This window comes from Anopheles maculipalpis, chromosome 2RL (genome assembly GCF_943734695.1).
Source record: "Anopheles maculipalpis chromosome 2RL, idAnoMacuDA_375_x, whole genome shotgun sequence".
Lineage (NCBI taxonomy): Eukaryota > Metazoa > Arthropoda > Insecta > Diptera > Culicidae > Anopheles > Anopheles maculipalpis.
Genome location: NC_064871.1, coordinates 11,729,487 through 11,750,457, shown reverse-complemented (window position 1 = coordinate 11,750,457; position 20,971 = coordinate 11,729,487). Strand labels below are relative to the sequence as shown.

The following is a 20,971-nucleotide window of genomic DNA, read 5'->3' as shown; positions in this document are numbered from 1 at the left end:
AAGATAAAACGAAACAAAAACAAATTCCGCTTCCGATCTCTACGTCTCTCTCTGTGTGGTGATATTGCGATTGCAGCCTCTCATTGTGAAATGTTTAACCTGTCGGTATGCCGTTTTTACTGTTCTAGCTCTCTCTCTCTCTTTCTGTCTATCTCAACTGGTTACTGTGTCTTGGAGGTGAATCTTTTACTCGTTAGCGAATAGTGTCCTGGTACAAGACAAAAGCGAGAAGAAAGCGTGGAACACAGCAAATTTATAACCGACCACCGACCCCGTCCCTTTTTGCTGCTAAACCTGGGAGCTGCGGTGTTGAAGCCGGTTGAAGCCCATCCTTCCTTCCTGTGGTGTCTGCAGAAAATGGGATGTTAATGCGTTTTTTTTGTGGGAATCGATTTCATCTGCGTTGGATACTGCTGTCGTCTGTGGCATCGCTGTTACTTTCATCACTGTTGCTTTCGCTGCTACCGCTACTGCTGCTGTTGCAGCTGCTGCTACGGCTGAAGCTGTCGCTGCTACTATTGTTGAGGGTGCCGAAGGATGTGCCATCGTCTGCCTCGTATATTATGGTTGCTGCTGTCGTTGGTAGGTCAGAAGGAGGGTGGTCAATTTTACTAATTCGATAATATTAGCACGAGCAGTTGTCTCCGCTTCGTGGTCGACTGTCGCGCGTGTTCAGCTTGATCTGATCCGGGAAATCGTTGTAAAGATCACCCTGTCGGAAGGAAACACCGAAAAGAAAAAGCATTAGTTGTAATAAGGGTTGCTTTCGGCTGCTCGTTCACCAACCGATAATACCTCCGTTTCTTGGGCTATTGCATTTTTGGCAATCGTTTGGAAAGCTAGATCAACGTTAATACCCTCCTTGGCGGATGTTTCAAAGTACGGTATGTCGTTCTTCGTCTGGCACCACTGCTGAGCACGTTTAGTAGATACCTACAAGTAGATTAAAAAAAAAAACATTTCGTTACACTACATGTCTACACATCCAGCCCCTGTTTTCATACTTACAGCTCGATTTTCCAAATCAATTTTGTTTCCCAGCACCACGAACGGAAAATGGTCCGGATCGCGTGGGCTCGCCTGAATAAGAAACTCATCTCTCCAAGATTCGAGATTTTTGAACGTGTTCGGTGCGGTCGTATCGTACACTAGCACACAACAGTCCGCCCCACGGTAGAATGCAACACCGAGCGATTGGAACCGTTCCTGGCCGGCCGTATCCCAGATCTGCCGGATGGATGGCATGTGAGACAATGTTCGCATATCGCTCGCAAGAAAAAAAGCACCTTACCTGCATTGTAACGACTCGCTCATCGATCACCACTTCCTTCGTGAGGAAATCGGCACCGATCGTTGCCTTGTATTGGTTCGAGAAACGCTTGTTCACGTACTGGTTCATCAGTGACGTCTTGCCCACGCTACTGTCGCCGAGCACGATCACCTTCAGTAGAGCCTTTTTCCTGGTTGCCATTTCGCTTATAAAATGCACACACTTTACGGTTTTAGGTGGATTCTTTCACTGGGTTTTTTACCGTATGCTACACACGATTACACTTTTGACTGTCGGAAAGAATGAAAGGATATAAGTTGGGGATTGCATGCATTACGAAAGGAAAGTTTTTGCAGCACCATCTAGGGCAAGTAGTAGCTTAATTAACAACTTTCCACCCCTCACAAGAAGAGTGCAGTGTTGCCTTACGGGAGCTGCGAGAGATAAGAAAGATTATGGCGGAATGTCTAGTGTCAGCCATTAAACTAAAAGATAACATTGCATATCTACCCGTGACCCGCTGGAAAACTGTGAGTGAGGTGTGTAACAGAAGATAGTTGGCTTAATTCGATTTGCATTTCATATTGGCAAATTGTTAAATTTAGCTAGAATTCTACATTTAAGAGAGAATCGGACCATTATCGTTATAAAACTAATTTTTTTAGCTCTTTCTTCTATCCTTTCTTGGACACAGACAGTGGTGGATCCAGAAATGAGGAATGGAATGAATCTGAACAAGGTGGTTGGAACCTTTTTGGGACATTTAGGCAACAACAAGGAGACTTCTTTGATGGGACGACTAGGAGAATTCTAGGGGACCTTCAATAACAGACGGTTCCATTAGACAAAGAGATCTTTGGAAGAAAAACGACGACGAGTCTAGACGACGACTGTTGGTGGAAGTCTAATCCGCCTAAGACTAAACCCGCCAATGAACAATTGTTTTCGATGGTGTCGTAAAGGTATATTCCTTGAGGACATTTGGTGTTTAATTTTTGAGTCGTTTGGAGTTTGAAAATGAACAGCTTTATCTGTGGATTGTACAGGCCCTTTTTCTCTATTTTTACGAATGTTTTAATCGTTGGGGTTAGATCAAGGCTCTTGAAGGTCTTGAAGTAGAATGTATAAATAGATGATTGTTACAGGAGGCCCTACTATGGAGTTCGGTGTATATAAAATGCTCGAGGTCCTCAGGGCTGCATAACCCGCTTATAGGGAGATTGGCCAATTTGTATGTTCAATTTTTAGTAAGCAATCGTTTTGATGTGCCGAATCATTCCATCATTCGAAATTGTGTATCTCTTCCTCTAGAAGTTAGGAAAGGGAAATTCAATTTCCCCATTCAAAAATATGGTTGATAGTAGGAACATATTTTTGAATGCAGCTACTATTGTCTGTTACTTCCATAACTGCTCCAAACCCATTGATAACGGTGTAATATTTTGCCTGCACATAACTGATATGATACAAAAAAACGATGGATGGACGGGCAGCAGATCGGTAGAACACGAAAGCCACACTATTTTCAATGGGAAGTTGCTCAACACGGAATAAGGCGCCTGGTGCTCGGTCACATCCGAAAGCGCCTGGCGATAGTGGCGTTCCGGAGTAGTTAAGCCAGCAGTGAATCATTCTTTTTTTTTGTTCGTACCGATACGCCCTGATATTCATTCAAATATAATCATCCCAATACGATGAGGGTCCATTGAACCGAGGGATTCGGCCGTACTGTAGGACAGAAATTACTCACACTGTGTACCAGAGTTTGTACCACAGATTGTAAAGCACCGTGCGATAGGGAAAGAAAAACACGGAAAAGATCCGTGAATATTAGCTGATCACGGCAGCTAACCGATAATGGGGTGAGCTTTGTAGTTTCTTCATCCCAGGATGCAGGCGGCGGGCAGCGATGCAGTTTTTGTTTTGTTTTACGATGCTTTGTTTCCGTGTCGTGCCATCTTTTGAATGTTTTTTTATTTTTATTTAAAAGCGTGAATGGTTGTTTCCAATCAACAAGTTCCATGGAAAAAGCATCGTTTCCAGCAGCAAGTGTTATGGTGAATCAACCACCCTACATTAATTAGCTCTCTGTGTGTGTTTGTGGTCACCTCCCCCTTTTCAAGCTGGGTGACACATAGGTTCGATGCTGCTGGGTGGTTTGAGAATTGTTATCGCCTTTTTTTCCCTGATGGCCATCATCATCGTTTTGCAAAGAAAAAGTTGCTGAGCGTTTGTTGCTGTTATTACTAAGCTGAAGGCCCTTTTATTGGCCTTTGCTTCTCCTCGTCTTCCGTAACAAAGGACGCGTGCTGGCGCTGCTCTTGAGGTGCAAATATTGACACATAAAGGAAACGGACCATTGCGTAGCAGCCCTTGAAGATTTATATATGCACACACACACACACATGTAGCTCGATAGCCACCACAACTACGTATACGTTGCTTTTTTAAGCGTTCATAGGCCTGCTTTGATTTGTGACGTTCTCAAATTGGGAAGTACGCAATTGGGAAGAACTGTTGTTTGGCCGACGAGAAAAACAGACATCCTACTTTCAGCTGTTTTTATCCACTTCTGAGGTCCACCGAGGCTTTGTTTTCATTGTAGCGTCACCTCGTTTATGACTCATAACTCCAGTGCAGAGCTTTGTGTATGATTTGTGCGTTTCGTTTCCAGCAGGTTCCATATTGCATACACGCTCAACAATGGGTCAGCAACAGCAGCAGCCATGCAAATGCTATTTCGTGTAGCTGTGCCGTGTCTGCGCTCTTGAATTATGGAAGTGTGGCATTGCATCTTTACGTCATCAGGTCGTTTCGGAGGAAGTTTCCTTTAAAATCTATGCTTTTTTAACACAAAACAATGATAATCACAACACAACGTCCTCGGAATAGAAACAAACGTCATTTCTTGTTGTCACGGTGCAAAAAGCTAGGGCTACTATTTGCACAGAACGCAATTTCTTCGCTATTTCTCTACTGGCTCACTCACACACTCGGACAAAACAAACACAACGACTGGCACCACACAGGTACACGCACTTGCTGGTGGTTTACAGCTCGCGAAGTACAGCACAACCAATTTCCTTGACCCGATGGAACAACGTCAAACGTACGATCGCACAAAAGTGACCACTGCTCCCGTTGCCTAATCCCCCGTTTTTTTTTCTAACACGCACTGGTACAATGGTGGAGCAAAAAAACGAAAAAAACAGGTCATTAGCTACGGGGAACGACGTAGAAAACCAACCACTGCGCTTATCTGCTACTGTCCACAGCGTCCCACCGTCCGTGTGTATGTGTGTGCGCGTGTATGTATGTGTGTATGTGCACACATACACACGGAGGAGGTGGTCCGAAATGCAATCTTCGATTTTCTATTACCAGTTCCCAGGCCAAAGGAAACCCGCACTACCCAACTGAAGGGAAAATCACTGAGCTAGAGGCGTGATAAGTGAATTCTACAGAGTTTTAGAGGGCAGCAACCATCGACGTAAAAGAATTTCCTCCGTACTGGAATCTCGAAGCTACGGAACCAGCGACGATGATGATGGACGGTGTGGACGAAACACACACACAAAAGCACCACGACGGGGGAAAACGCTAATTATTTGAACGGTTTCATTTAGCTTACACAAAAACACTACTTTTCGACGCACTTTCGTACAATAGCGCACTGATTTATAATACCTACAATTAGCGATCTATGGAGCGAGCTCGAGATTGCTCGTTGTTTGCGTTTTTGTTTTCTGATATTTTTTCTCCTCTCGCTTCGACAAAGACAGATTTCGCCCAAAAGCTGATTTCGCTTTTGGGCCGTTTTCGCCCCGCACTGTGGGCGAGCGGTAGAAATTTTTAACGATGTTTTATGTACGTTTTAAAATGATCGTTGATGGGTGTTATGTTTTGTACATTTTTTGCATAAAAAGCGTTTATTTGTTATAATTAGGAATTCCAAGTCGATTGAATCACGGTAAAAATAAAAAATAAGGCGTTTTTCTTTAAACAATACTCCACACAGAACATTATGATAAAAAATTTATGATGTAAACTAAACTTATGTGTACATGAAATTCTAGGCGTAATTTATTACATTAAATCTAGGCCGAATTAATAATAAAATAAGACAAAAAACTTCGTATAAACTTCCTTGCGAAATTTTGAAATGGTCTATGGTTGTGGGTAGAATACTTGAAATCAATGACTTTTTGAAATGGCGGTTGAACATGGTACGGAAAGATTGTTTTACTTTCTCTACTTATGCTACTTGGCTTTGCTCACTACTTACGTAATTTTGTTCGCAACACGATCTTCCTTCGCTGATTCAATTAAAATTCTGTTTAGTTATTTTTTTAGTAATTGGTGATTTATTATTGATTGATTTTTCGTTTCCTTTAGTCTTTTTTCTCCCTGCAATAAACGATATCGAAATACCGAAAAAAGTAAACGAAAATAATCAAGTCAAGGATGCTAATACATCACAAGATTGTAGTTACATCGAAAAAAGAGCATTTTAACCCACCTTGTAAGTCCTTTGCTTTGACTAGTTTTAGTATTGTGTACAAAGCCAATTGTAAAGTCCGGTACAGGTCGTGCAGCACAAAGTCAAGCAGATTACAAACTCCTAAGCCTTATTTTTTATTCAATTGACCAGTAGTTAAAAGTCATAAATCAACTCCACTGAAAAGGATGAATCCAGTGATGCGAAAAAAAAAACCGCTGGATTGTCTATACGAAAGTGCAGACGAGAGGGAAAGAGTGCAATGCAAAGTTCGGCTAATACATATTTAATCTTATCTCGGCACAATTGTTCAGTCGAGAAAATCCTACAAAATCTTATTAAATGCTGCTGCCGATGGTGTGTCTTTTGCAGGCCCCAGTTGCTAGCGTTCGGCAAAGGACAATTGCAACCCCAGCTTTCGACGCCTACGTCCTGTAGGCCCGCACACACCGTATGTGCGTGTGTGTGTGTATGTGTGTAAAGATACAACCTGCCGGACCTTACCGTGTCGGTCGGTACCGGGCACACGGGTTGAAAGGATGCATTTTAATCTACTTTTGCTAATTGCATTAAAAATTCGAAGCTGAAGCGTAAAATCGACAAACATTGGCAAAAGATGGCGGCAGTACGCAAGGAAACAGGTAGCTAAAGGATAGGAAAAAAAGGACACATAATCGGGTGTGGGTCCACCCACTCGTTTGGCTTCCGTTCGGGTCATATGTTAGTGCTGGTTGAGGACTCCCTTTCACAGCATGCAAAGATGCGTTCGGAGGTTTTTTTGTGGGAAGACAACACGATGAGCCTATCCGTTTTTGGCACAGCTTGATGTTGGCAGAGATGTCGCTTTGTGGATCGGAGGGATGTAAAACGATTATGATAATTGTACGCAGCCGTAATAAAATCATCATAATTGTGGTTTTACGCACTGGGAATGGGAGTTTTGGGGTTTCAAATGGAAAGATTCCTTAACAAGAAGTTCCCTGACTGGCAGGTATGACCGGTATAGGGATTGATTGTTTTAACTCCAATGTCCATTCTATCGTTCTGTCGTTTAATGCAAGTCATTATGACTCTTGTGCGTTTTCCAAAAAAGAAAAAAAAACCCAAAGAGTCCCAAGAGCAATCTGACTTCCCTAAAAAAAAAGGTACATCGTTTTACATTTTCCCACCATCTATTTCTTTAAGGCCTTTTTGCACAATAGAATTGAAAAAAAAGGTCATTTGGTAAATACCATATCCACAACAATTGGTAGAACAGTCTAACAATACATGTTCGATGATAGCTTTCCATGGGACATTATCGGGATGCCTCTCTGAACGCACGACCATCGGACAGGTTTGTCACTCAACACACTCTCTCTCCAACCTAACAAAAGTCAATTTACATCACCAGTCCCATCATCCGGCTATTTACTGGCCAAAAACCGGAGACTTAAAGGTCAATAAGTGCCCTGTCGGTTGGTTGACAAGCAGGACATGCGCATTTCGCTCCCGCTATTGGAAATAAATACGCTACCGATTGCTAAAATTGGATCAACTTTCCCAGATTTACTGTTAAACTTCCTGCCAATGGTTGTCTGTCAGAAGTCGCATAAGCGATAATGAGCAAGTAATTAAGCCGAGGAACCGGGAACCGTCAGTCTATTGATGCGTCTAGGGACGCGGTCAAGAACACACGGTCAACTTCGATTTCCAGTCCCAGACCCAGTCAAGGTGAAACAGCCCGGAAGGCTCATTTAGGACGCATTGTGTGTGTGTGTGAGTGTTTGCAAAAGCGGCAGCAAACTTTGCAACAAATACTGCACGCACAATATCGGCCTTAATTAGGTTAAATGGTGCACACGACAAACATAAGCGTTTTGTTGTGGATGTGTGTCCTCGGGGCATACCTTCTCCGTACCGTTGTTTGTGCAGGTAATCGAACGATTGAAAGGAAATGACGTTGTCCACAATGCTCACTATACATAATCACGCACACGCATGTTCGACTTTGTGGATGATCGATCGATCCCCGGACCCGGTAGCACGCTCGGTAGTGTGTGTGTGTATGTATAGACGCCAGAAGTTAAAGTCTGTCAGACTGCACCCTGTTGCATGTTGCATGCGCATCCCAAACCCCTGTGCCCTGTGGACCACCACCCATCCATCATCTTCAGGAGTACGAGGCTTTTGGATGTGGCACTCAAACACACCAAAAATGCGTTGAAATGTGTAACGTTAATTAAATCGAGTGCCGAAAAACAAGTCCCACCGTCGCGGCCACCAACCACCGTTTGTCACCCGCATTTTGCTCGTTAGGTGCTCGTTAGCAGGGCAAGGTGGCGACAAGCTTTGATCGAACCAAATCGTACAAAATCGTTGGTGCAGAGTTCGTGAGGCCACGGCCAAGAATGGCCACCAACATACAATGGGAATTCTTCGAAAAGGGTCAGTTGCTGGCGTTTGCTGGATGGGGGTGGGTTGGTGGGAAGGGAGGACGCGAAACTGCCAAACAAAGGGGATGCGAGAAAGATATGATTATCACTTGTATATTACGTATAATCTAAAATACTTTATAACGTATAATTATGTTATTTGAGCTGGGTGCAACAGCCATCTCCAACAGGTCTGCAGAACTGGTGGATGGTGAGGGAGAAAGCAGAGGTGGTAGGATTGAGGGGTATACCTGGTTACACCAGGTTCGAAAATGTGGTTCTGTGGACACGTTGATAAAAAGTTAAAACGATCGGTCAAAACTTTGGACGTATTAAGTACTCATTTCCGAAATACTCCAATATTAACTTGCTTGTTGTGATTTCTTTCGTTTGAGTTTCATTTTGTGCTTATGTATTATTTGTTTCAGACATTTGAATTATTTTTTTTTCTAAGGATTTTCCTATCCCTACTTTCTCATATTTTTTAAATATCTTTGCATGGTTTTTTGACGATTTTTAAAATATTTTGGTTTTCATCACGTTTTTTTTCTTCGATTTCACAGTCATTTTGTATTTTTTCCCACTTTTTTGTCTAGTTTCGGAATATTCTTTTTATATGTTTAAATATACCTATTCGCTTTTTACAGTAAAACCAAAACTGCAAGAGATGTATGGAAATGGTATTCTGGAGAATTTTTTTTCGTGAGTAACAGCCTGACCGTATTGCTGTATTCTAGTAAATTGAAAAAAATAAATTTGCATGTATTTATATATTTTTAAACACGCTGCAACATGTCTTTATTTGCTTTTTGTAAGATAGAAAGAGTTTTGTCATGTTTCAGTACAAATCAGTGTGTGCTTTCTTAAAAAAAAAATTAGGTTTATTGAAGATACTTAAAATTGTCTGGAAAAACATAAGAAATGCGGAAAGTTGCCAAAAAAACATAAGCAAAAGCATAAATAGCTTTGGGAAAATGTAAAAAAATCGGACAATCACCTATGGTCTATGGACTATGGCGTCAATAATCCATGGGATACCCTGTAATGTACGTTACAACAAAGGAAATGTCAGTACAAATACCAAGCTACACGAAAAAGTAACACCGTAACGCTTTCTAGCGTTACTATTATCGTTACGCTTATTGGAAGTAGTAACTCTGCATGCTATACGATGAGCATTAAGGCTAAAATGAAATAGTTCGATTTGTAATACAATTGCAAGTAGTGAAGTTAGCAAAGCTCTTATTTCATAATTTTTAAGCATAACAAAAAAGCCAGAAAACTCCCCAAAACAGAACTAAAAAAATGTATAATTACTCAAAAAAATCTTTTGGTTTTTGACCAAGGTAATAACGATTCTTCCACTGTTACGTACGCACCAGAACTAAAAAAAACCTTAAAATGAGCCACAAATTCCACAACCTGTTCATATCCTTTTCAACGCAACTTAAAACTGCTTCAAACCTTCCGATTTTTTCCCGAAACGGGGCAGATCTGGCGTGGTTCCTACCCCCGGGAGCACATTTGCTTTCGTCGGTGCCAAACCAACCTACAAACAGACTAAGAGAAAGAGAGAGAGAGAGAGAGAGAGAGAGAGAGAAAACTCCTCAGCAAGTGATTTCTGTTGTTGGTTGTTCAATTTTCGAAAAATTTTGTTCAACAACTCCTCGGGATTCTCCCACTTTCCATACCTTGGCTACCGGCTCCTCTTCGCACGCCCCATTATGGCAACACTAATCACGCTGGTTAAGAGGGTGTTTCATCCCTCCCCAACCGAATGTGTTTGCTGCGCCGAGTTTTCCCGCACGGCAAATTACAAGCAAGTGTGGATAATGAACGAAAATAAGCTTAAATAGTTTTCTCTACCTTTACGCTGGCTGTGTGTGTGTGTGTTGCAAAAAAAAGAGCATCCTTTTTCGCGGCTCGAGCACTTGTGCCCTGCATGCCGAAAGAATTCGCGGCGAGCCCTTGCTGAAAACACAAACGAACGAACGTATGCAGAAGTACAAATCTTCCAACTTACAACAGGCTGCGAGTGTCGATGATTAGAGATACTTACAGAAAAGAGCAAAAGGTGGGCGAAAAAGCAAAAAAAAAAAAACGTACGCGACGTGCGTGTTGGTAATCGGTTTCTGCGTACTTGACGATAATCGGGCATCGGACAAAATGGGGATCAGTTTAGGGCGCTCGAGGCGCAAAGCAGCATCGTCAACGCTCCTTGCGGGAAGGTTCCCCGGTGCCAGAAGTGGTGGCCGTTTTGCACCACGAATCGGTTTCCCGCTTCGGGCGATTGGCAAGTGATGCACCTTCGAACAACTGCTCGGTTATGAGTAATGTACAGGGTCGGTAGACAGACCAGTTGCAGTGTCTGTGTGTGTGTGTGTGCGCCTTTCCCTCCGGTGCGTTTTGTGCGAAAAAACGATGGATGATTTCTTTACACTACCAAATTGAAGAAACGGTAGCAGCCTTAAGCAGCCCATCAGCCCGCTCAGTTCAGGCTCGTTTGCTGATGAAATGTGCTTTTAAAAGCACAAAATGATTTTGCGCCCGAACCTCCGAGGCACCGTCGCCCAGCTTCCTAAACGATCGGTGAAACGGTGTCGATCGGTACTAATGACTGTGGAGTGTGCATTTCGTGCTGGTCTTCGCGTCGTGCCCGGGACGATGCATGGTGACTGGTTGTGGTGAACATTGGAAGGATATATTGCCGGTGGGTGAGGAGGAAAACAAGGCAACTCAATAAAATTGCACGAGACGATTGTTGTGTGCAGTAAAAATTGAATGTTACTGGTTGAATAAGAACAATGAAAAGGAAGAACACTCTAATAAAAGAGGTAGGAAAACTGGAAAGCATTTACAGATTGTTTAGAAATGATTTTAATAAATGATAGGAATCTAAAATACACAACGAAAGGATGAACAAATTAAAAATTAACTCAAATAAACGAAAGAACAAAGAATAAAATTGCAAAAAAACAACAAAAATATCGACAAAAATTTAAATTATTTTTAAAAATTCAACATGATTTGAATTAAGAAGAGAACAATCAGCACGATAAGTAATTTGATAAAAAAGAAGCATCTAAACCATAGAAAACAATTGAAAAAACACTGTAAAATACAGCCGCAAGGATAAAAATAGACCAACTAACTACATCGATAATAGAAGAAGCAGTCGCGAGAATGAATTAATGCTTTGTTTAATATTTATTGATCAATTACAATACGTTTTTCGTCGCTCGGCTTCGTACCATACCCGAATGCGTGATCTGCTAGAGCTAATTCGTTAAATAATACGATAATTTACAGGGTTACTAACCACTCAGTCACTAAAGTTTGTTCGCTGATTGTGAGATGCGTGGTTGTAGTTGAAACTGCATGGAACCGCTCACATAATCTCTATCTCTATCTTATTTCCTCTCGTTCTCTCTCTCTCTCTCATCTCTCTCATTGATCGCATCGTAGCCTCGTATCGGAAGAATGTTTACCTTTTAAAGTAGCAGCATTAGTTGTAAAACCGGATGTTACAGGGTATACTATATGACTAACACGTTTCGCAAACAGGCGACTCACTACTATTCCCTACCGGCCTATGGCGAACTATGTACATGTGTTGATTAAAAGAAAGAAAAAAAAAATCCTCCTGGTAATGGTGTCCTTAACCTTCTTACAATCTAAACGAAAATTTACAAACAACTTTATAGGAAAACACGGTAATACTTCTCGATTCTTATCAAATAAATGGGATTGCTCCGGTTGTGTTGTTGGTGGCTTTGAACCAACGTGTCTGTGTGCTCGAATTAATTTTACCACAAACAAGAAAAGCTAAACGAAACACCGCTCCAAACTCCTACTCACTGGGTACAAAAGGGGGTGGTGCCGTGCGCCAAAAGACACCGAAAGCCAGGGTTTTCCAGACGGAGAAAGCGTCGTTTTTGGCACTGACGTCATATCGACACCTTATTGTTTTTAGCCATTGTGGTGCATATTTTCCTCATCACTCGGACAGTCGTCCATGTCGATGAATTCATCCTCATCGTCCTCATCCTCGCAGCTACCGGTTGGGCTAGAGGTGGACCGATTCTGATGATCACCGTCGGTTGATTTACCGGATCCTGAGCCACCCTCTTCCTGCTGCATGCGCTTGTGTTTCGTGCGACGATTCTGGAACCATACTTTCACCTGGAGGAAGAGAAGATAACAAACGAAAAAAGTTAATAAAATATCTCACAAAAGCACAACATTAAGTGTGTGTTAAAAAATGGCGGCTCGTTCAAAGTGGCTTGTCAAACAGGTACACACCACCCTCTCATGCCTATGCACGCTCTAGCCCCATCTGGTAATATGACACAATTAGCCGGTGTGACAATTGAGCTGGTGTGTATGTGCGTGTTTTCACGCCTCGCTAGAGGGAGGATATTATAAGTCAACCAAATGATCACGCCACCCACGAACGAGCAAGTAAAAGGAAGTGAGGCAAGAAATATAAAGCACAAGCTTTGGTGCGTTCCAAGGAACGAGTGTGTGGCAGGTAATTATGAAGTGAAGTAGGGATATAAATGTAATTTAATCTAATTTACACTGGCTGAGTGACCCTCTTAGTGATCGTATTCGGTCGGCCGGGCGACTGCTGCCTGGGACAAAAGCTTCTTACAAACGGCTTGTTTGACTAGTTTTTTTTTTTTTTTGGTTCATAAGAGTTCCATTGGTCTAAAGCCGAATCCAATAATTCCAACCACCAGTGGGGCTTCTATGGGGCGTATTAACCATCAAAGGACATTCGACGGGTTCTGGTTGCAAGATTTACGTAGAAGTGGTCATAATTACCTGCGTCTCGGAGAGGTTTAGGTTTTGGGCTAGCTGCTTGCGCTCCGCACCGACGACGTAGTGGTTGCTCTCGAAGGCATGCTCCAGCTTGAGCAGTTGCGAGGGTGAAAAAGCGGTCCGGACGCGCTTCGACTTGCGGAACGGTATGAGGTAGTCTGGGGAAGAAAGAAAAGGACGTAAGATTATTAGTATGGCGGCTTGTGACCACGTGACCGTTCCAGTGAAAAGGCATCGCGAAAATCAAGCGTCTACACAGCGGCTAATAACGCGTTTGCGAAAGTAGCGAGTTGTAAATGCCCAAATCGAAATGAAAATGCAACGAGCTGGAACCCTGCACCGGAGGCCACCCCAGGCGTCGGTATGTTTCTGTGTAGGTGCAATCGGTGTGCGAAACATTTGTAAAAACATACTACTAGCGCCTCTAACAGCAAGCAGCAACCAAGTCTATTACGTTTAACACACAAACTAGTGTTCATGGTACGTGTAATTAAATAATTATATATCATTACGGCACACACATATACTGGCACTATTGCACAGGCGTGCTTTAATGGAAGTTGTACCAGTTCCCACTAAGACACACAGACACGGGCATGCCTTGCACTACTAGCAGCACCTGGGAAGCATAATTGAAGAAAAAAAAAAGGATGCAACGAGGATGGCCGTGCACCGAAGGGTGCGTACCGTGTGTTCCGCTTTGCATGTGTAAATGAGTTTTTAATGGAAGGCTCCGCAATTGAAAGTGTGCAATTTTTGTACGCGATCAACCCCCTTTATTCAACCCCCTTTTATCCGGCTTGTAGCTCACCCGAAGAGCACAACACATGTGGAATAAGTTTTTATTTTTAAAAACATACTTTTTCTATTATTTAAAATAAACTCCCTTATTGCATTATGGGCACGATCTTTGTGATTTCCTTTCCAAATCTCTAAGCTCAATTAAAAAGCAATCAACACGACTTTTTTGTTGTTGCACTCTTTCCACCGCTGCTAAAACGCTGCTAAACCAGGCCATAGACTCGTAATTACCTTTATAATCAACTTCCACTAGCAACACTAATTAATACATTTTCCACCCGCGAACAAACGAATGTACAAACGCAAGCGGGGGCAAGAGACGGCCTGGGAGAACCCTGCTCGTGAACTGGTCGTGTGTAATGGGGTGAACCGTTTGTGAGGCAAACAACACCGTGAACATAACCACTCAACAGGAACATCCTATCGTGGCCCATGGACAGGAACACCAAACCCACCGGATTGGATCGACCCCATCGGGGGTCTGCGTGTAATTCAATTAAAATAATCGTATCACTGTGACGCGATCGTAGCCACCATTGCCGGAACCGCTTGGGTTCCCGCCTCTGTGTCGGTGAAGTCACGGTCTGTCACTCGATACGCGAGGGTGCCCTTTTTTCGCTTCCGACCTGTTCCACGATCGGACGATCTTGTGGGAGGCGTCCACACACCTTGCAGCGAATCGGAAGGCGGAAAGCGACACGAGGAGTGCGAAATAGGCGCGAAGTTGAAAATTAACTTAATTTAGATAATTCAATTCCAACAACGCGCCAAACTACGCCATTTGCGATCGCCCTTCGGGTTTCATTGTATTTTACCCGAATGTATGGGTGCGTTTGTGATCATGTGGTGGTAAAAGTGTAGTGCGATAAAACGATCCAAAATGGATCGTTTTATTGTGGACCGATTGCGAGCTAATCGTTAGTTTTGCTCTTTGAGCAATTTTTCTAGCGCCTAAAGATATGCAAACTCATTCAGTAGCTAGCGTGCGTTGTCTGGTTTGCCAAAGAAAAACTCCACCAAACAAACACAACGATCTGTTGCGCTCTTACAATGTTTCTAACCGGTAACACGATCGCCCAGGTTCGTCGTCACCATTCTAGTCGCACAAACATGTCACCTTAATTAAGCCGAAAGGGGAGCCAAGTGGGAATGATTGATTTCTAAGACACCAGACCAATTTATTCCCGCGGCTTATCCTGCGATCAAAATGATTGGTTTCACTTTTCTTTCATCGTGTTGTTGTTGTTGTTTGATTTTGTTGTTTCGTTTCCCTCGGTTCTCGCGTTCGCCTTGCCAGACGCAGAACAATGCTGCGGTGAGCTGCGGACGGCAAGATCGATAAGATCGGTTTTCATTTAAAATTCATAACGTTTTTTTTTTCTTCACACCGTGCTTCAAGCATCTTTCTACGTGTCCTTCTCCTATTTTTTTTCCGTGTTGTTATTGTTTAGAGTGTTTATACTTCTTGCACCTTATCTTGCATCGTTTTTAATATTTTTTGATACGTTTTTTTCTCCTCCCTTTTTCTGGCTTTGCCGTTCGTTTCTATTTAGTTGTGTTTATTACTGTAGATTAAACACGCTCGTCGGTCGAAAAGGCCCCTCCCCCCCCACGTTTTTGCACCGAAATGAATATTTCATTTGATGCCACACTGGACCCCGAGTTAAGGTGATTTCTTTTTGCAATATTTTGTTGTTCCTGCATACACTTTCTTGTGCTCCTGCACATGTCTAATACCTGTTTGCGCTTTCGGATGTGTGCTGAGCGCCACCGGATGTGTAAACAGGGGATGCACAAACTTTTATGCACTTATTCGCATCCGCACGTATAAACACCTACCAAAAAGAACAAGCAATTAAACGAAAAGCGGTTTGGTGGAAAAGATGGAAAAGAAGGGTTGGAAAAAAGTGGTAGAATATTTTGAGCGAAACATAGAACGCTGGAGCAAAATTAGTGCATAATTAATTAACGACCGAAACGGACGGGTTTTTTTTTTTGTTGGCGTGAGTGATGTGGGGTTAGAGTAATAAGAAGACAAGGTTGGACAGCAAAAAAAAAAAAAGAAGTTGAACCAATTTGTTACTCAACCTATACACGCGCGTGCATAACGATACGGGTTTTTCGAGCGGTCCAATCATCAGATCAACCACCGATCATGCATCGAATGCTCGAATCGAACGGAAGATTAAGTTGCTCGTAAAAATCCACACTAAATGCTCCGTTTTTTTTTGTTAGCTCCGTCAAGAACTAAAACCCCCAAAACCACCAGATTGAGTGAGAAACTGGTCATGTTCTTTCCCCTCTTGCGTTTTGCGTTCTCTTTGGCGTGTCTGGCGTGCCTTTTTTTTTTGGTTGTGTTCGGGTGTGTAATTATGAATGAAGACGAGCTGTTGCAAAAGATCGAATCGCTTGTGTTTTTTTGCTTCTTTTCTTCGTAAGTTTGGCGTCAGGCGATCCCTTCGGGTTAAATCGTTTTCTCTCCACCCTCAGTTTTCTTGATCGAAATCGGAAGATTTCGTACGCTGGCTGGTTCCTGGGTGAATTTTTCGGCAAAACAAAAATTTGGTTTTTGGTGGCTGACAGTTGAAGGAAAAGCAACGGAAACGAGCATCGAGCATCATAAACACTGGCGGGGCACGATATCGGTATTAAATATCTCATTAATTTATTTTCATCGCCATAAATTAATGGCTTGATTTTGTGTTCTTTTTTGAGGGATGAATGTTACAACAGAGAAGAACGGAGAGAGATTTTGTGACTGAAAGACACTGTTGGTTTGACATTTAAACTCAAATTTTTTTAGCAATTAAATAACTAAACAAATTTCTAAATTTGATTTCTAAATTCTGAAATTTCTAAATTTAAATTTCTGACGCCAGTGAGTGTGAAATAAAGCAAAATTAGTCTTCCACTAGTCGTCCACATTGGTCATTAAGTGCCCATAAAGGAAGAATATTATATTCGCACTTTCAAGCATGTTTTATTAGCGGATAAATGGAGCGCACCCAATAATTGGCCCTTGGAGGCTGTTAAATTGCCAAGGGCTAATCCGGTTTAACAAACGGAACGCAAAAAAAAATGTGTCCTTGTGCAGCTGAAGAAGCCACAGTTGATGATTATGAATCCTCTTGTGCTGATTGTTAATTAAATTTGTACGCACTTAAATTTTCACTTTTCGTACTTCCTGACATCCTATGTCTGTTTTCTAATTTTAACCACTGCTGTTGGATGTGATAATTTAGCAACAAAGGAAGCGTGCACTTTTGCCTGAAGAACTCGGATGGAAAATCGTAAAGAAGGAACTAACAATAAGTTGGTAGCAAAGTTTATTTTCTGCGTTAAACAACTTCTACACATGTGCGTATAATGTGCCCGTTTTGCGGAGTAATTTTTGCCTGTACAATGGCGATGTAATTGTGCACTTAAAATTCCAACAAACAGGCAACACAAATTTGCCTCCAAACCCCGGCTGAAGAACAGGATAAAGTTTGTACCAAAAGAATGTGGAGACAGAACACAAAAACTAACAAGCGCCTTGGGGGTACGAAGGCAAACGAATGTGCAAAAGCAAGCATACCAAACCGTACAACCAAAGTGGTAAGCTTTAATATCCAAACCACAGCACACACACACGCGGCCGCACACGACATCATTGAAGAAATGAATCCAGAGCGCTTATACGCTTAAGAGTGTGGCATAAATTATTCGCCCCATCGGACGTAGTCGTTAAAATGCGTATAAATTGTGGAATTCGATTTATTGCTACAGCATCCGTTGAAATTATGAAGAACGGTTGGTGGTGGGGAGAGGGGGGGGGGGGGGGGTAAACGCGCACATGCAGCATTGTGGGCGAGCTGCACTGGGTCGTTGGAGCTCCAAAAAATCACCACCATCCAGCGCTAGAGGCCTCTTCTTCGTGCACGAGGTGATAAATTAGTGATAAATGAGCTTTTATTAACAGCTTACGGTTTGATGTGTTGATGTGGGGATGTGTATCAAAAAACGGTGGAGAGAAAAAAAAAAGGAAAGTTGATCGAAACGATCGTAAGTAGCTGAAAGCAGCCTGATCGGAAGCTGCTTGTCGCGATTCGCGCACACGCTCGATCGCATGACACGGACACGTGAAATGCGACGTCGAGTGCGTTTGTTTCCGCTTTCCATTTTTTTCCCATCGGTAGTACATTAAACGCTTGTAACACATCTGTCTCCGGATCTTTCTATGCGTTTTTAGTGGTTTGATTTATTATTTATTTCTGCTGCTGTTTGTAGCGGCTGGAATTTGTCTGCCAGTTGCGGATGGATGAGTTTATCACAATATTTATAACCCGCTGGTTGGGTACGAGGCTCTTACTAAGTTACTCTTAATAAATGTGCAAACAAGTTTGGATTTTACGAGCGTACCGAGGGACGAACATTTTGATTACAATTTTTCAAATTAAATTTCAAAATAAAAATAATAGTACCCAAACCCGAAAGAAATCGACTCTAACATTTGAAAGGACATTATTCGTAGTTTGATTGCTTTAAAAGGGTAGACACGGAGGCAATAAAACGATCTTCAAACGCAGGTAGAAACGTATCTTAATTAGATCAGAATCATCATTTTTTTAACGATTGCGACACACCGTTAACAACACCAATTCAAAAGAAAGCAAGAAAGAAAGCAAGTTGTATTATGGTGGCAACAATAAACATCACTTTCCTTCCAAAAAAAAAAAAAAAAAAAAAAAAAACGGTAAAGAAAAAGGAAAAAAGGAAAACCCAAGTTCCTGAAAGATAAGTGGGCCCAAAAGCGAGTAATGTCCATTCTCGGAATCGGGAGGTATGAGAGGGAATAAGATTTCTTTTCATCATCTTTTTTCCACCAGCATGAAGCCACCTTTTTACGGGTTCATCAAAAATAGATTCCTTACGGTGGCGGTGGCGGAGGGTCCACAAACACACAACAAACAGCATCATTCCAATTAAGGATGGTTTCTTCATAAGAGTCAGCTTTTTATTCCTTTTTTTATTTTTTGTTTGGAAAGGTTACACGAAGATCACAAAATTAGGCTGCTACTTAAACAATGCCAAATATTGTAAACTCGATTTTATGGAGTGCGGTGTAACGTCTTTTTGTTGGCCTTTTTGGTGACTTGTAAAATTTGTTCAGTGATCCCGGAGGGAGGAGAAAACTCTGTTCTCGAATGGGGTTTGAAATCAAGTTCTCTCGTGTGAAAGAACCACATCGCTAACACAGTGCCATCGGCCTCTCCAATGCTGCTCGTGTTAGATGACAATAAAATATCACACTCAGGTGCAGTTTGCCGTCGGCTTATTGCAATTTGCATTGAAAATGGCAATGAAGCACATTTTCAAGCACTTTTGCGCCCCATTCTAGTTAGTTCTTTATAATTATGTACTTTTTTTCGTACAGTACTCCCGTCTTCGTACTTACTTCCAGGGAATCCAATCGGGAACACACCACGTCCATGGCGGCTCAACAGCCACGGATACAGCGGATAGCTATCCCGCGGTGGCAGGTTCGGATTGTGCAGATGGGCAGTGGCCGGATGCGGTGGGAACGGCTGGCCAGCCTGTGCATGCGCCAATGCCGCCGCCTGAAACTGTGCCGCCAGAAAGTGTTGATTATGAGCCGCCTGCACCATCTCGGGCGTGTGCAGAAACGGTGGCAACGATTTAATGTCCGTCTGGCCCGGTTGACCCGGTCCCGCTGGGTGCGAAGGGTGTGCGGGTGGCTGTGAAGGGCTGACCGGGAATGGGCGTACAAGACCGGGCGGTAAACCGGGCACTACGATCGGTCCGGGTGGCGGTGGTCCACCCTGCGGTCCCACACCCATCCCAACACCCGGCGGCGGTGGTGGAGGTGAGGCGGGTGGCGATGGGCTGCGGGGCCGTTTAAGCGAGAGAGGCACGGCGCCGGGGCTGGAGTGGCTAACCGGGGGCGAAAGGCGTGACTGTAGTGCTTCGAGCGATCGAACGCTGGCGTGACTTCCTTCGAGACTTTGCGGACTTTCCGGAAGGCGCGTGATGCTGTAGTTGTGCGGTGGCGATAGGCTCTGGAGCCGGTTTAACCGCACCGAGTAGCTTTCGGACGCGAGCGGACTCGGCGTGCGTTGGGTCGGATGGCCACCGTTACCACCCGTGCCCGGACCACCGGTAACCGTTTCCGGTTTGGTGATGGTGTGCGGTGGGGACGGCGGTGATTTGGCGGGCGTTGTGTTGCCGACTATCGAGTCGATGCTGAAACCGATGCGGGGCTGCAGCGTCGGCATCTTGTAGTTGGTGGCAATCTTGAACACCTTCTCCTCCGTGCGGCACGTGTCAATCATGAAGGTGGCACTCGGCGGCGGGGTCCACGGTCGGTCGCGAATGGTGGCACGCGTGTGCGACTCAATTTTGTCTACTGTGTGTGCTTGAAACACGAGCTTAAACGAGCATCACCGGTTGCAACGCACGTACGCACACATGAACACGGAGCAGGTGGGTCGATTCTAGTTCCCGGTTTTTTTTTTTAAAATGGCAATTTAAAGCTAGCTTTCCGTACTTGGATTTATTTGTTTCACTCGAAAGAAAACGGTGGAAAACTGCGTTAACGTCACTTATATAAACGATCGAATTTGTCAGCACAATTTCTTTTGCAACGAAGCAATTATAAACACGCACACGCACACATTGATGTGAAATTTCTTTTCTCACTTAATCACACCTTAATGCACGTTAAACACAGGGAACTCGCGTGCAGCCTTTCCTTCTGTTTGCACCTTGCTCTAAAACCACAACTGATAAAGAAGCAGCAACGCACAGAAAAAAAAGTGAGCAGCTTTTCTTTGCCTTTTCTTTTTCCTCTTCCTCAAACAACAACTTCACAGCACGAACGATACCACATAGCAAACGCACGCGACCAAACACGGTGACGATCGATCGATCTGCGCACAGCGAACGCATAACTCGGAATGACTGTACCGAAGGCAAGTTTTTCTCCGCAAGCTCTCGCGCGTCATGTTGGCTGGTGCTTTGTTGTTACGCTTCGCACGCACACAGACGCATGCGCCATATTTGTGCAGTCGAGCGAATGGGCGGAGCTAATGTTGAGCGTCTATGTATTGGAAAACTCGCTTGCAAGGGGTTGAAATTGTGATTTTTTCCACCACACAGAGGGTG

At 43.3% G+C, this 20,971-nt stretch overlaps 2 protein-coding genes across 2 annotated transcripts; both read right to left on the bottom strand.

The window, feature by feature from the left end:
* Positions 1–590: 590 nt before the first annotated feature.
* On the bottom strand, positions 591–1,471 carry LOC126559080 (ras-related protein Rab-7a). The gene is made up of 4 exons (XM_050215185.1): positions 1,292–1,471; positions 1,009–1,227; positions 796–933; positions 591–712 (listed from the first exon to the last, which is right to left on the bottom strand). Exons 1-4 carry the CDS (start codon positions 1,469–1,471, stop codon positions 626–628), a joined length of 624 nt encoding a protein of 207 aa, XP_050071142.1. The 3' UTR covers positions 591–625.
* A 10,678-nt stretch (positions 1,472–12,149) lies between these two features.
* Positions 12,150–20,154, bottom strand: LOC126558129 (homeotic protein empty spiracles-like). Its single transcript, XM_050214084.1, has 3 exons — positions 19,245–20,154; positions 13,010–13,164; positions 12,150–12,364 (listed from the first exon to the last, which is right to left on the bottom strand). The coding sequence occupies exons 1-3, from the start codon at positions 20,137–20,139 to the stop codon at positions 12,152–12,154; spliced, it is 1,263 nt and encodes a 420-aa protein (XP_050070041.1). The 5' UTR covers positions 20,140–20,154; the 3' UTR covers positions 12,150–12,151.
* Positions 20,155–20,971: the final 817 nt, after the last annotated feature.